General features: G+C 43.4%; 1 protein-coding gene across 3 annotated transcripts in view; it reads left to right on the forward strand.

Moving 5' to 3' along the window:
* Positions 1–14218, forward strand: part of wasf1 (WASP family member 1) — a 102650-nt gene that overhangs the window by 48896 nt on the left and 39536 nt on the right. For all 3 annotated transcript variants that reach the window (XM_080453762.1, XM_080453764.1, XM_080453763.1), the window contains exons 2-3: positions 6083–6246; positions 8351–8485. In XM_080453762.1, the coding sequence (XP_080309888.1) occupies positions 6114–6246; positions 8351–8485 (268 nt within the window). In that variant the 5' untranslated portion in view covers positions 6083–6113. The remainder of the gene's footprint in view (positions 1–6082; positions 6247–8350; positions 8486–14218) is intronic.

Below are 14218 nucleotides of genomic sequence, written 5' to 3' on the forward strand. Positions count from 1 at the left end.
TGCTAGTATGTCACAGGGACTTACCCCCAAATTCAACTCTTAAGGCTGAGTGCCAAGCAGGGAGGAACTGGGTACCGTTTTTTTTTTTAAATAGTCTTTGAAGTATGACTCGGCCAGGGATTTAACCCCCGACCTCTAAATCTCGGGGAGGACACTCAACCACGAGGCCGCTGGGCTGGTTCTTGTGTAGTACTTGTCCCTTTATGCTCTTTCTCCTCCGACCTTCCCCATTCTATCATTTGACTGCTTTCTCTCTCTCTCTCTCTCTCTCTCTCTCTCTCTCGTACTTCCCACAGCTCACTTGTTCCTCGTGTTCCTCCACAACATCGTAAACTCCTCAGCGTTACTAACTCTGAGAGTGTACAAATGGAACAAAAGGGACCGTATTAGGATTTTACAGCTTACAAATAAATGTTTTTCTCCATATGGCTCTCCACTCCTCCCTATTCTCTTCACCCCGCATTAGTTTTTCTCCCTCTGGCCCTCCTTCTTGTCCACATCCCTCCTGGTTTCTTACCCTTCCATCCCTCTGATGGAAGGTCCCAGGAGGAGGTAGGCGGTCTGTTTTGCTGGGCAAGCGGAGACAATAGCTCAATGGATGCTTGTTCGAGCATCATAGCCTCATATCCACCGACTTAACAACATAGGCCTTTAAGCAGAAGATGGACTGGACTTGGGTATACTATGTTGTGTTGAATTGCACAAAGTGGACAGAGCTTTTAGACTACTTGTGCAGTTAGGGCTGGGCAATACGGCTTCAATTCGACTTCAACTTTTTCCTCCATGACGATTAATGAACGATTATTTTGATCTACAAGCTCACAACGTTGTGAGCTCTGATAGAGTAGATCTGCTATTTTCATAATGTTTGCACATAACCGTGTTACAACGAAGTACAATTTAGTCGATTATAAAAAACATATATTAATTTTTTTTGTGTTGATTCGTTGATGTATGAGGAAAAAAAATACAGTATATCAGGCCTGGAATGTCTACACAATTTAGTTATACTGTGCATATATATGGTGTATCCTGTACCAGCATTATTAAATCCCTATCACCTTAATTTAAAAAAACTGTAACAAAGATTCCAATAAATAATCAAATAAAAATAACTCGGTTATCGGTTCTAAATATCTGTTTCAATATGTTTCCGGTTACTTGCCCAGCCTTAAGTGTAGTACCCTATGCATGCCTGCCTGTTCAGAGTGGGCCAGTTCTGGAGAACGTCTTTGGGTCCTCAACCGCCAAGCATGAAGTCGATTGGATGAATGGCTCTCAATATGACTGACAATATGATTCCTGGCATTTATATTTTACAAAGATGCTTGTTCTGCACTTAAGGTTACAGAGTGCAGCATTGACTAGAATATGTTGGCTCCATATTGTGGGATGTAAAACGATGCAGCCTGGGCCAACGGTGATTGATAGGTTTGTTGTTGTAGTTTATATTGACTGGTTTATCAAGTCTAGTGCTGTTGCTTAGCTTCAGGCCATGGCTTGACTTCCAATACTACCATTTGTCTCTCTCACTCCCTCCCTCTCTCTATCTCTTTCTTTCTCTCTCCTTCCCTCCCTCTCTCTATCTCTATCTCCATCTCACTCACACACTATTTCTTGCTCTTTTTTTCCTTTCATTAATTCTCTCGGAGGGGAAACGACTGAGGTAATTAATAAAAGATTTCTTGCGGGAACCTGGGACAGAGCTGTCACAATATGGAACCCTCAACCTCTCACTGTCTGGACCAATTGTGCGTGTGTGTGTGCGTGTGTGCGCGTACGTGCGCGTGTGTGTGTGTCTGTAGTGTACATGTTGTGTCTGTACGATGTACGGAAGTGCTGGTGTGCGCGTGTGTGTGCAGACAAAAACATGTCTTTTCACTCCCCAGGACTTATTAGTCTGTGGTCGCCTGATGTGCAATCAGACTCCAAAGTGCTAGAATACATTCGGCAATCAAGACACACACGCACGCACACGCACACGCACACGCACACACACACACAGTAAATGGGTTCAGAGGACAATCTGGACAGCAGCAGATGTTCGGCGTTGTTTCCTGTTCATTCATTCTGTAGCAAAAATCTATTTTCCAAGGGTTGTTGCTGTGATACATTATTCAAAGAACAATAACCTAACACTGCAGGCCTCCATGTAAAACACTTGAATTTCTCCCTTTGCTTTGGCTTTTTCCCATTCCAGTTAGAGCGTTTATTTTGGTTCTTTGTATCCATTTTTCCTTAGAAAAAGCCTGTTCTTTGCTATCCTCAGAAATAAGAGCCGAATACTGGGTGTATGTAACTCACAAGGTTCATCGTGATACAGTAACAATACCATATTGATTCTTCAGATAATGGTTATATTATATACGATTATACAGATAAAATAATATTTGCTGATATCGCAAATTTTGCCATGATAACAATTCCATTCAGTGGCCTGCGATTGATATGAGATGATATCTTTCTTGTGCCTTGCCAGGGTTTGACATTGAGCGTTTTTTTTATCGCGATAAACGATGACTATTATCATCCCATTCCTAGTGCCATATATCTTATCCACACTGCTAGGACACTGACATCGTCCATGCTGCTTTTGCTTCTATTTGGGAAGGTTTGTCCAATATAACCCATTGAGACCTGAGGCTGATTCTACATACGCCTTCTAAATCCATTTCACGATTTTTCTAAAATGTTCAAAAATAGCAGATGCACAAGCTCGCAGCGCGGTGAGCTTGTATATCTGCTATTTTTGAATAGCCAACACAAAGATCTAAAATGACACAGAAGCTTTCCCGGTTTTAATGGGTTAAGGCATTTTTTTAGGGCTTTACTTTCATTTAAATGTATCTAAAAAAAAATCTGTATATAATAATGTGCTGATCAATATTCAATGTATCGATCAACACTTTATGACATCATTATTACACCCCTGCCAAGAACATGCTCAATGCTTGCTCAATGAAGAGATGGAAGGAGGCAAGAGAAGAAAACAGACAAAGTGTGTGCACTCACTGCATTCATTTATGTATGTGCGTGTAGGTGTGTGCACGCATGTCTGTCTACACCAGTGTATATCAACCCTGGCAAACGTCCCAATTTTGGGCCGGGGCTACTGCTGAGGTGTGCCGCGCCGTTTGAAGGAGGTTTGAAAAAAAAATCATTTTGAGAAAAAAAAAAAAAAAAAAAAAGTTTTTTTTTTTTTTTTTTTTTTTTAAACAATAATAATAATCAGGCATGCAAACAGCCCCGAGGTGAAAAGGGTGACAACATGCTGTTTTTTTTTCGGGTCAGGTGTCACACTATTGCCCTATTTGGATTCAAAACGGCTAGTGGAAGCTGAAAAGTTACAAGTTTGCATGTCTGAATAATGCAAAAACAGAAATATTTGTTTGCATTTGCTTTTTTTCTCCCCCATATATTTTCATGATAAAAAAGTGCGTATCGTATCGAAATCGTATCGAAGTTGTGTGCCCAATATCGTATCGTTTCGTGAAATGTGAAAATCGGCACACCCCTAGTGTGTGTATATAGATATACCGTATATATATATATAATTATATATACTGTATATCTAGGTGTGCCCTGGGATTTTTTGGCTATGCCAGGTGTGCCTTGGCACAAAAAAGGTTGATAGACACTGGTCTACACACACCTACACACACTTCCTAATGGAAGATTACTGATTTCCAGAATTTTTTTTATTTTCTCCATTTGTAACTCTCAGTGTAAAAACTTAACCAAATGGACCCATCCATTTTGTTTTGGAATTATTTCTACACTCTCAGACTTTGTGTGTGTGTGTGTGTGTGTGTGTGTGTGTGTGTGTGTGTGTGTGTGTGTGTGTGTCCTTCATTGCATTGGAAAAATGCAATGAGTCAACAGGTGGTCCTTGTCAGGGGGCGTTTGGGTGGGCATGAGAATGTGGGTGCGTGTGTGTGTGTGTTTTTATACGAGTAGGTGGGTGCACAGAGGTGCATTCGTTTTGAATGAGGGAGAGCGTGCGTGCGTGCGTGCGCGAAGAGACCGCGAGAAGTGAGATTAATCTCTCAAGAGAAGAGGGTGTCTTTGTTATTGCAGAGGTGGGCGAGGATTTGCGGTTGTGTTTGGGTTTGTGCCGTCACATTGCCCGCACACCTCGTATACAATCCACTTTAACCAAGGCTTAGGACGCATGCGTGACTCTTTTTCTTCCCTTTTATGGTCCTTTCTTAGATGTTGCTTCTGAGATGACTCACCTCAGAAAACAGCCTGCTTTAACCCTCCTCTCACCATCCATCCATAGCTGGGTCGGTTTCCTAGAACCTTTTCTGTCCTCCATTTTTCTCTTTTCACGGATGCAAATCAATAATCACGTCTATTCCTATATGACGGCGGCATTGAATATGTCTGGATATTAAAAGCATCAGCCTTCTATCCGCGTTTAATCTTAGAGTGTGCTTAACATCTGACTCCGTCTCTCCGTGGCTCGGTCGATCAGTCGGCCCATTTCAACACCTGATCTCCTTCTAATTAGAGAGAACATTTGCAAAGGAGAGTCCCGTTAGCATTATGATTAAACGGGTGTGGTCGCACAGGGAGAGAATCTGTTGGGGCTTTTTGTCTGTCTGTCTTGCCTCTCAACACACTCCTGTACCCTCCCAGGCGTCTGTACCCTCCCAGGCGTCTGTTTTCACTTTCATCCTCGTTAGTCAGATATGTCACTTTCTGTTAGCACACGTCTTCAAAAGGCCAACCCTTTTGTGAATATAGGGAACGACGAGACTCATCATTACACAAAGAAGCAAACGGAAACTGTGGAAAATGTATGGTTATCAAAGGGTTTAAAAGGCCCCGCTGGTCACTAAACTCCCTCCACCAATTAAGGATCACGCATACCACACTGAAATCGTCAACACTGAAGTAATTTTTTTGTCTGTTTTTTCCTAATGTTTCCCCCTTGTATACTGCAATCTCTGTCGCTGCCAGCCCTAGAAGTCAACCTTGTAAAGCCTGATCGATATATTAGTCTGGCCATGCCAGGCTAGATATGTCGGTCATTGTTTGACCTTTTGGACGAGATCGGTATCTGCACTTACAGTATGCAGCCGATGTTTTTAACCACATTCAACCTTTCTGTCCCTATATTCTGGGCATTGGGTTGGTGAAAATATTGTGAGTTTTGAAATCCGTAAAAAAAAAATGCCGATCTACAAGCTCACTTGGGATAGATTATGTATCTATTATCTTATTAAATTGTCTATTATTGATACTTTTTTATAATCAATTATATCGATTAGATACATGAACTTTTGCACCGCTACTGGTGGTGGAATGGGGCAATTAGGGCTAAGCAGGCCAATGCTGCAGCCTTAACCCATTAATACCTGGAACGCAGCCGTGTCACTTTAGATTTCTTTGGCTATTCAAAAATAGCAGATATACAAGCTCATAGCGCGGCACCGAGTGCCGCGCTACGAGCTTGTAGATCTGCTATTTTTGAAAAATCTTGAAAACATTTTTTTTTTTTTTCAAAAAACTGTTAGGATTTAGATTCTTTTAATGAATCGCCTCAGGTCTTAATGGGTTAAAAGCATTAGCATGGCTGAGCAGGCAGGCAGAGAGCGCCACAGCACATTAACTAGGCGATGCATGACGATGATGATGATGTTGATGAGGATGACAAAGGATAGAAGACAACACTGACAGCCAAGCATGGCTGTTGATAGTGACAGTACTGTTTCACTCTTTTTTATGCATTCCTATGCATCCTTATTTCTCCTATACCACTAACTGTTCATCCACGTGAACTCACACTCACACTGTATTTCTGCCAATAGTGATTTTTCACGCACGCACGCACACACACCACTCCGGCACCCACCACCCCCTCTCCTCTGTTGTGATCATTCTGGTGCAATGATAGCAAGGCAATCAATGTAATGAGGGCCATTTCCTCCTCTATCCTCGCTACCTACAGTAGCTCTTCTGTCTGACTTAATAGGTTTCATATACCATGACAGATAAAGGATCAAGGAAGCGAGGCTTGGTGCACTAATAAAGCGTCTTCTCCTCTCCTCTCCTCTCCTCTCCTCTCCCCTGACAGGTCTGCAGGTTAGCGGTATCGCTGCAGAAAGATGCCGCTGGTGAAGCGCAGCATTGAGCCCAGGCACCTGTGCCACACGGTGCTGCCCAGAAACATCAAGAACGAGTTGGAGTGCGTGACCAACGTCTCTCTGGCCAACGTCATCCGCCAACTCAGCAGCCTCAGTCAGTGCCACGGACACCCACACACACATACAGTACATGCACCAGTGGTGGAAAAAGTACTCAATTGCTGTACTTAAGTAAAAAGTATCAATACTGCAATGTAGAAATACTCTGTTAGTAAAAGTCCGGAATTAAAATTTCACTTGAGTTAAAGTACAACAGTATTGGTCAAATTTTACTTTAAGTACCAAAAGTAAAAGTACTCATTATGCAGAATGTCCCATTTCAAGTTTTCAAATGTATAAAAATCTTTTGAAAATAGCCGATCTACAAGCTCAAAATGCGTCGCATCGTACAGTAAAAGTACAATATCTGGATCCGAGATATAGTGGAGTAGAAGTAAAAGTATTGGATATTGGAAATACTCAAGTAAAGTACAAATACCTCAAAATTGTACTTAAGTACAATACTTAAGTAAATGTACTTAGTTACTTTCCACTACTGCAGTACACACACACACACATACCACAGACACTTATATGGGTGCACATAAATCCCATGTAAATGGGAAATGGTTAGTGTCGAGGACACGCTACGCAAACGGCACTGAATGCCAAAACTTAATGGTGTGTCCAGCTCTGCGCGCTTTGCACAGGAAAATCTATGCCTACTTTTAGTAGGACATTATAACTGCCGCAATAACCCCACCTCAATTCAAAGTCACGGGGGAACTAAGTGATGAAACTGCTAAAAAGCATGCATTTAAAATACTTTCAAGATGTTGAAATACACACACACACACACATTCTTTTCCATTGAAAATGAGGAAACATCTACATTAGCTGCCCCGATGACTCACACTGTCAACGTCAGTTTCAATTTAACATTGAGAGTGTAAAAATGGATCAGGGTCCATTTGAGTCCATTTTACACTCAGACAGTAGCTCACCAGCCAAATGTGTGGTAGATGAAAAATTATACCTGCCAAACATGTTTTTACTAAGCCACAATTAATCTGCATGATAACACTGCATAATATCCAATTTTAAATGGATTAAAACGATTTAAACTTTGGTAGAGGTTTTGGGTTGTGTAGTTAACTTTCCATGCATGATGGGAAATGAAGCGTTACAGTGGAGATTGTGTGATAGGTCCACCTTAAATATGTCTAAAAGTGTATGTGCACATAGGAAATATAGCACATGTCAGCACAGTGGAGGTAGACAAGTGATGGATTATGGAACACTCCAACACCTAGACATTACTGGTGTGTTGATGAGAACATGAGATGGAACCACAATTGAAACATACACGCCCTCTTAGGTCTTTTTTTTGTGCCATTTAGCACCATTGTATAATCGTACCAGTGTACTATTTGCAAACTGTTAATAAAGTATTCAATCAATCAATCAATCTAGAGCTAGAGCGCCACCAAGGCTGATATTTTGTTACAAACCATACTCGTGCTGAGCCATCAATTCTGATATTTTATTGCAAAAAATTTGCCCGTGCTATGAGCCACACCAAGGCTGGTATTTTCTTAAGCACTGAACCATCAATGCAGATATTTTGTTGCAGAACAATATCACCTGCCAAAGTGTCGGGTGGTTTCTGAAACATACTTTTCAGCCAACTGAAAAACGTACCCACATTTGGTGCAAAGCTGATGTTTTGTTAAGCACTGAACCATCAATGCATATATATTCTGTTGCAGAAAATGAATAAAAAATCACCCCGCCAAAGTCTCAGGTGGTTTCTAAAACGTGCTTGCCAAATGAAAGATCTACCCACATAGCTGGTGTTAATTTCAGACCCTGCTCTCAGAGTAAAATTAACAGTGAAAATTGCACTGTGCAACTCTTCGCACAAATTCACCCAAATTATCGCATATTGCAAACAAGCAAAATGATTTAGAACATTTAAAACATGAAAAGTACCTGCTTCTAGTCTGTTGTGATTGTTTGTTTTCTTGATTTAAACTAGATTTCCAAAGTGAGTGGTAAAGTAGTTGATTATTGGTCCAGTCAGTACTGTGATGGACTGTGATGGTCAGTACTGTGTATTTGTGAACAGCTTTGCGTATGCTTATGCGTTGTATCACGTTGTGTGTGCTTGTGTGTGTGTGTGTGTGTGTGTGTGTGTGTGTGTGTGTGTGTGTGTGTAGGTAAGTATGCGGAGGACCTGTTTGGGGAGCTGTTCAACGAGGCCCACACCTTTTCCTTTCGCGTCAACTCCCTGCAGGAGCGTGTCGATCGTCTCTCCATCAGTGTCACACAGCTGGACCCCAAAGAGGAGGAACGTGAGTTACCTTCACACACACACACACACACACACACACACACACACACACACACACACACACACACACACACACACACACACACACACACACACACACACACACACACACACACACACACACACACACACACAGGTTACTTTCTCAAACTTTCAAACCGTCCCCTCTCCCCCAGTCCCCAGCCGCTCCTTTGCCAATGCACATGTGTGTAACTGAATACAAATGAGCACGCACACAGTAAAATCCTCAGGGTTCACATGGGTCAACTGTGTGTGTGTGTGCGTGTGCGTGCGTGCGTGCGCGTGTGCGTGTGTGCGTGCGCACACTTATATGGACGTACTGTATCTCCTCTCCCTGCAGTGTTAATGGCCATTATTAGAGGAACAGGCAGCTATAAGGCGGTGTCATTTTTCATCCTCCAGTAGAAACAAACCCCGGGTTTAGAAAGCGAGAGCTGGCTGCCAGAGGTTCTACTCTGGCCGGGGCGCTCGCTCTCCCACCACCCACCACAAGCCTCTCCTTGTGGGGGGAAATTGGATCTATGGGATATGTTTGCGAGCGCTAATAAAAAAGGAGTGGGATAATAGGCAGGGACTGTCAGGTAAAATGGGTTTTCCTGTGGAAGGTGGAGAGAGAGAGAGAGAAAGGGGGAGAGAGAGAGTAGAGCATAGTGGGTACAGTAGGTAGTGAGAGGGAGAAGAGAAAGACTACAACGAGGCAATGCCACGCTCCATGGCGCCTTATCGATTTCCCTTGGGCCAGTGGGATGTTTATGGCATTGCACAATGGTTCTCCAGCTGCCTCCTTGACAATAGTACACTCACCTGGTTCTCCACAAGAGCAAACTCATGGCTTTGATGCCATGATACAAGATCATGTAGTGTTGGAGCAAAGGAATTGTGTGTTTGAAAATGTCACGGATTAAGTGTTTAACTAGTTGAACCCTAGCATCCCTATTCTTAGATTAGGTGCAGAGGGGGAAAAAAGAGCCAGCCAAGTGCAGAGCTGATCCCAGTCAACTAAGTTTTAGTTTGCGAACTATAGAGCGTTTAAGTGCTTAATGGAGTCCAAGAGAATTGGAAGGACTTCTATATTAACCTCGCGTCACCAGGCTTTCCACCGCGGAGGAAAGCCTGGTATTCATTCTAAAACTGAGCCGTGTGATCCAGTTTAAAAAAAAAGGAAATAAACAATTGTGTTACGGTGGTGGGTTCCGCTTGGCGTCGCATAGTTTTTGTTCCCCACATAATGCGAATCAATTAGTTTAATCTCGCTGGTCGTCCTACGATCCTACGTCCAAACGATTATTATCTCAAAAGAAACGAAACGATTATACCAAACTAAACACATTTTAAACTTGTGGAATCATTTGCCGTTCCGGCCGCCTCATAATGTAAAGTTATTTCCGCTCCAGACCGGATCAGAAACACGAAAATGGTATTGATCCCAGGCTACTTCTACATAAGCCAAAGCCAAGGTTTTTTAGTTTTTTCTTCGCCTGCAGTCTCCTCTCCTCTTCTCTCCTCTCCTCATCCTTGTCCACATAACTGTGCTAATTGAATAATGGCGTGTGATCTAATAAAGGCAGTCTGTTGTACAGGCCACTCCTGTCTGAGCTGTAAGTGACTCCACATTACCTCAGCATACAGGGACTTGAGATCCATTACGTAGTAGCCTGCAGGGGTTGAAGTGTCAACAAACACACACACACACACACACACACACACACACACACACACACACTCAGAGAGAGAACCTTACTTTATATCTCTTAGCCACACACAGACACACAAACTCTTACCCTACGGGGTCCAAGCATCGACCCAAATATAATTCAGCACACACCTAGGAAAGAACTGAACATAAAAAAGAAGCACCAAGAAGCAAAACAACCAGCTGCTGTACTGCTCTGGCAAAATGCTAGCCATTACAGTAACATGAATAATATAAGGGTGCATTTTAGATTTTGTGCGCATGCCATGCACGCACGTGTGTGTGTGTCCATTGGCTTGTGTTATAATTTAGCCCGGCTTCTATCCCTGTTGTCTGAAGGATAGGCTGAAGACAGTGGATAAGGATCAGCTCAGTTGCAGCTTAAGGGTGGGGGAGTGAGCTGGGGGTTTGGGGGGGACGGAGAGAAAGAGAGGGAGGACGGGTGCGTAACACGGGCCACTGCAGTAAAAAGCAGTGGAGTGCAAAAGCCTCACACTGCAGAATGTTCCAGGCCAGGTCAAAATGGTCTCCCCGCTGCAGGTTAGAGATCCACAAGAGAGGACTGATCCAGATAATGACCTCTTGAGAATAAATTCACCACTGCTCCACTTCCCTTCTGCCCGTTTGGGTTCTGCGAGCGAGCGGTGCAAAAAAACCTGCTGCCACTCAGTAATTGGACAGTTCTCTCATCCTTTAGCTGTAGTTTCAGAAGCGCACAAGTCAGCAGCAATCAAAGTAACCCGAATGTTTGACTCTTACAGACAGGGTTCGGATCGAATTCCGTTGCTTATTCAAAATGTGATATGAAAATGCACACTTCACACGATGACATAGACTCGTCAGAGAAGTCCATTCTTTCAGGGAATATTTTCAGGTTTGCCGTTTCAAAATGGTTGTCAGATGTCTGACAAACCATCTGACATCTGATTTATTATGACATGGACCAAGCCATCACTTCTTATGTAGAAAAGAGAGTGGTGGTGGAGAGAGGAGGAGTTAGATGATAGACTATCCAGCATCCGTGAGAGATGGACAGTTGGGGGTGTGGTTAGCTGAAGGTTTCACTTCCAGTAAATGCCACCCTTATTTCTCTCTCTCTCTCTCTCTCTCTCTCTCTCTCTCTCTCTCTCTCTCTCTCTCTCTCTCTCTCTCTCTCTCTCTCTCTCTCTCTCTCTCTCGCTCTCTCTCTCTCATATTCACACACACACACACACACACGCACACACGCTTGTATTATGTTAACTCATTGAGTGCCAATGACGTCGCAGACGTCACGTTTTTCATAAGCCCAGAGTGCCAATGACGTCTGAGACGTCATGGAAAAAAAAAAAAAAAAAAAAAAAAAAAAACTCAAAAAAAAATCTTTTTTTTTTTATTTTTTTTTTTTTTTGAAAAAAAAGGTTCAGAACCCAAGATATGATGATTTGAAGATTTGCTGCTCCATTCACTTCTTGTTTAACTTTTTAACTGAAAAGGCTGTATCTCGGCTCCAAAGCACTTTTTTTTTACAATGTATTTTTGGCCTTGGCACAGGGGTGATATAGCCAGAAATATTTTTGGCACTGAATGAGTTAATATTGGCAGTATTTGAAATGCATTATTGAGGATGTAGATCACAGCAGTGAAAAAGAGAATAGCAGATACTAGTCGCTGTCCCACTTGTGTGTGTGCGTGCATGAGGTGGTGCACTACATCACAAATGACGGATCTGGGTTGCTGCGTATTCAACCCCAATACCCAGATCTCTCTCGCTCACACACACACACACACACACACACACACACACACACACACACACACACACACACACACACACACACACACACACACACACACACACACTCTCTAAGTACAAACACCCTATAAAACACATTTCAAACATACAAACATGCCCCGGCATAGAGACGCTCTATAATTGTGTGTGTGGGCATGTGTTACACACAGGAGTGATGGAGAGAGATGAAAGGAGGACAAGTGGCAGCTGGGAATAGACCATAAATCACAACTGTAAAAAGGATGAATATAAGAACGGGGGGAGGTGGATTAGTGGGGGTGGGGTGCAGACTATGAATCTGACAGTTAAGTATTAATGCACGCTATCGTACTCTGCCTATTGTACGAAAAGGTTTCAACCTGAAACCCTTGTGTGGCCAGAAGGTGTGTGAAAGAAACCCTGTGTGGAGCCCTTAACCACTTAGGCCCTCTATACTTAGTGTGTACTTGGTCTGTTCTTGTTTTTTTCTACACCAAATCTCTTGGCCAGAAATAGCAGATCTACAAGCTCACAACGCAGTGCGTTTGCAACGCGTTGTGAGCTTGTAATCTGTTATTTCTGGCAAATGTAAACCCCCAGAATAGGGGGTTCAAGTTTAAACAACCCCTCGCACGCGCGCACGCGCACACACACACACACACACACACACACACACACACACACACACACACACACACACACACACACACACACACACACACACACACACACACACACACACACACATACACATCAGACACGCACACAATTTTCAAGAGTGCTTTGGTGGAACTCGGCCTATTTCGCACTGACTTTTCAGGAAGCCTAATTTATGCTTCAGCAAAACAAAAAAAACAAAACGGTCTGTTGAAAATACAAAACCTTTTCACCAAAGCATAAATTAAGCTTACGCCTCTCTCTTCTCTCCTCTACTCTTTTTCTTTCTTTTTTGTGAGTCTGGGGTTTCACAGAAAGAATGATGAATGTCAGACGTTTTATTAGTCAACGCGTAGCATGCAGAAGGGGCCGATGAGCGGGGTGCATAGCTGAAGGTCAGTGGAGTTCTCAGAGGGAGGGAGAGAGGGAGAGAGAGAGAGGGAATTAAAAGGAGAGAGAGTGAGAGAGAGCGAGATAAAAGGAGAGAGCGAGACATGAGGGATGGAGGGAGAGGGTGAGAGAGGGACAGGGACAGAGAGAGGCCGTGTGATGGATGTCGAGGCTCTGCTGGGGCAGCAATGGAGGTCAAAGGAGCTTTATCTTAGCGAGCGTATGCCTATTCAGCCCTGTACATGTACACACACATGCACAGAGCGTGTCCTTGTCCACCCATATCTATCTACCTTCTGTGCAGCCTCCTCTAAAGGGTGATGTCCTTCAAACTGACCTTTAGGCCCCTCTCTCTCTCTCTCTCTCCGCTATCTTCCTCCTCTCCCCTCCTCCGTCTTTGTTGTCCTCTCCAGGCCCCTCGCTCGCTCATCCTCCACTGATTGATCTCTGCACTCCCTCCATCTTGTGTGTGAATGCTATTTGTGTTGTCACCCCCCCCCCCACCCCCCCACCCAATCCTATCACCCTGGCCAGCCAAACTAATGGCCTGCATCCCCTATTTAATGGAACTATTATATCACCCACTGTGGCTGCAGGCTTATAGGAGGCCAAAAAGCCATCAGAGATCCTTAGACTCTTAACCACTTAAAGCCTGTATAGTGTACTGTGCTTTGTTGTACATCAAATGGTGAAAATAGACGATCTGCAAGCTCACAACACGCCGTGTCGCATTATGACTCGTTGAGAGCCCCTCTTTTCGCTATGTTCTTGTATTTCTGCCGATATCTTTGCAGAGTGTTTGTCTATTATGACATGCTATTGGATCGCTATAGGGTCTCCCCCCTGACTCTTCTCTCTCTATGTACTCTCTCTCTCTCTCTTTTATTTCTGTTGGTAGTCTGCCTCTCTCTCCTACACCCCTCTCTTTCTCTATCATCCTGTCGTTCTCTCGCTCTGTCTTGGAGTTTGCTCTCCCGGTTGTCGTCTAGCCCAGTAGCTTTGTTTTTCAATCAGTCCCCCGGTCCTTCTGGCCCCAGACGGCAGCAGGTGATGGATGGGCATTTCTTTTCCTTGCTGTTGGCCTGAAAGGACTGGAGGTTTGGACGGGGAAGGAATGGGTGCACACACAGTAAAATCATGAATGATATAACTCTTTAAGTGTAAAAAGTGAAACTTGGTTAAATGAGCAGTTTTTTTACTTTGCTGTGTGTTTGTTGAAA

The sequence above is a fragment of the Gymnoscopelus braueri genome (assembly GCF_963280865.1).
Source record: "Gymnoscopelus braueri genome assembly, chromosome: 16".
Lineage (NCBI taxonomy): Eukaryota > Metazoa > Chordata > Actinopteri > Myctophiformes > Myctophidae > Gymnoscopelus > Gymnoscopelus braueri.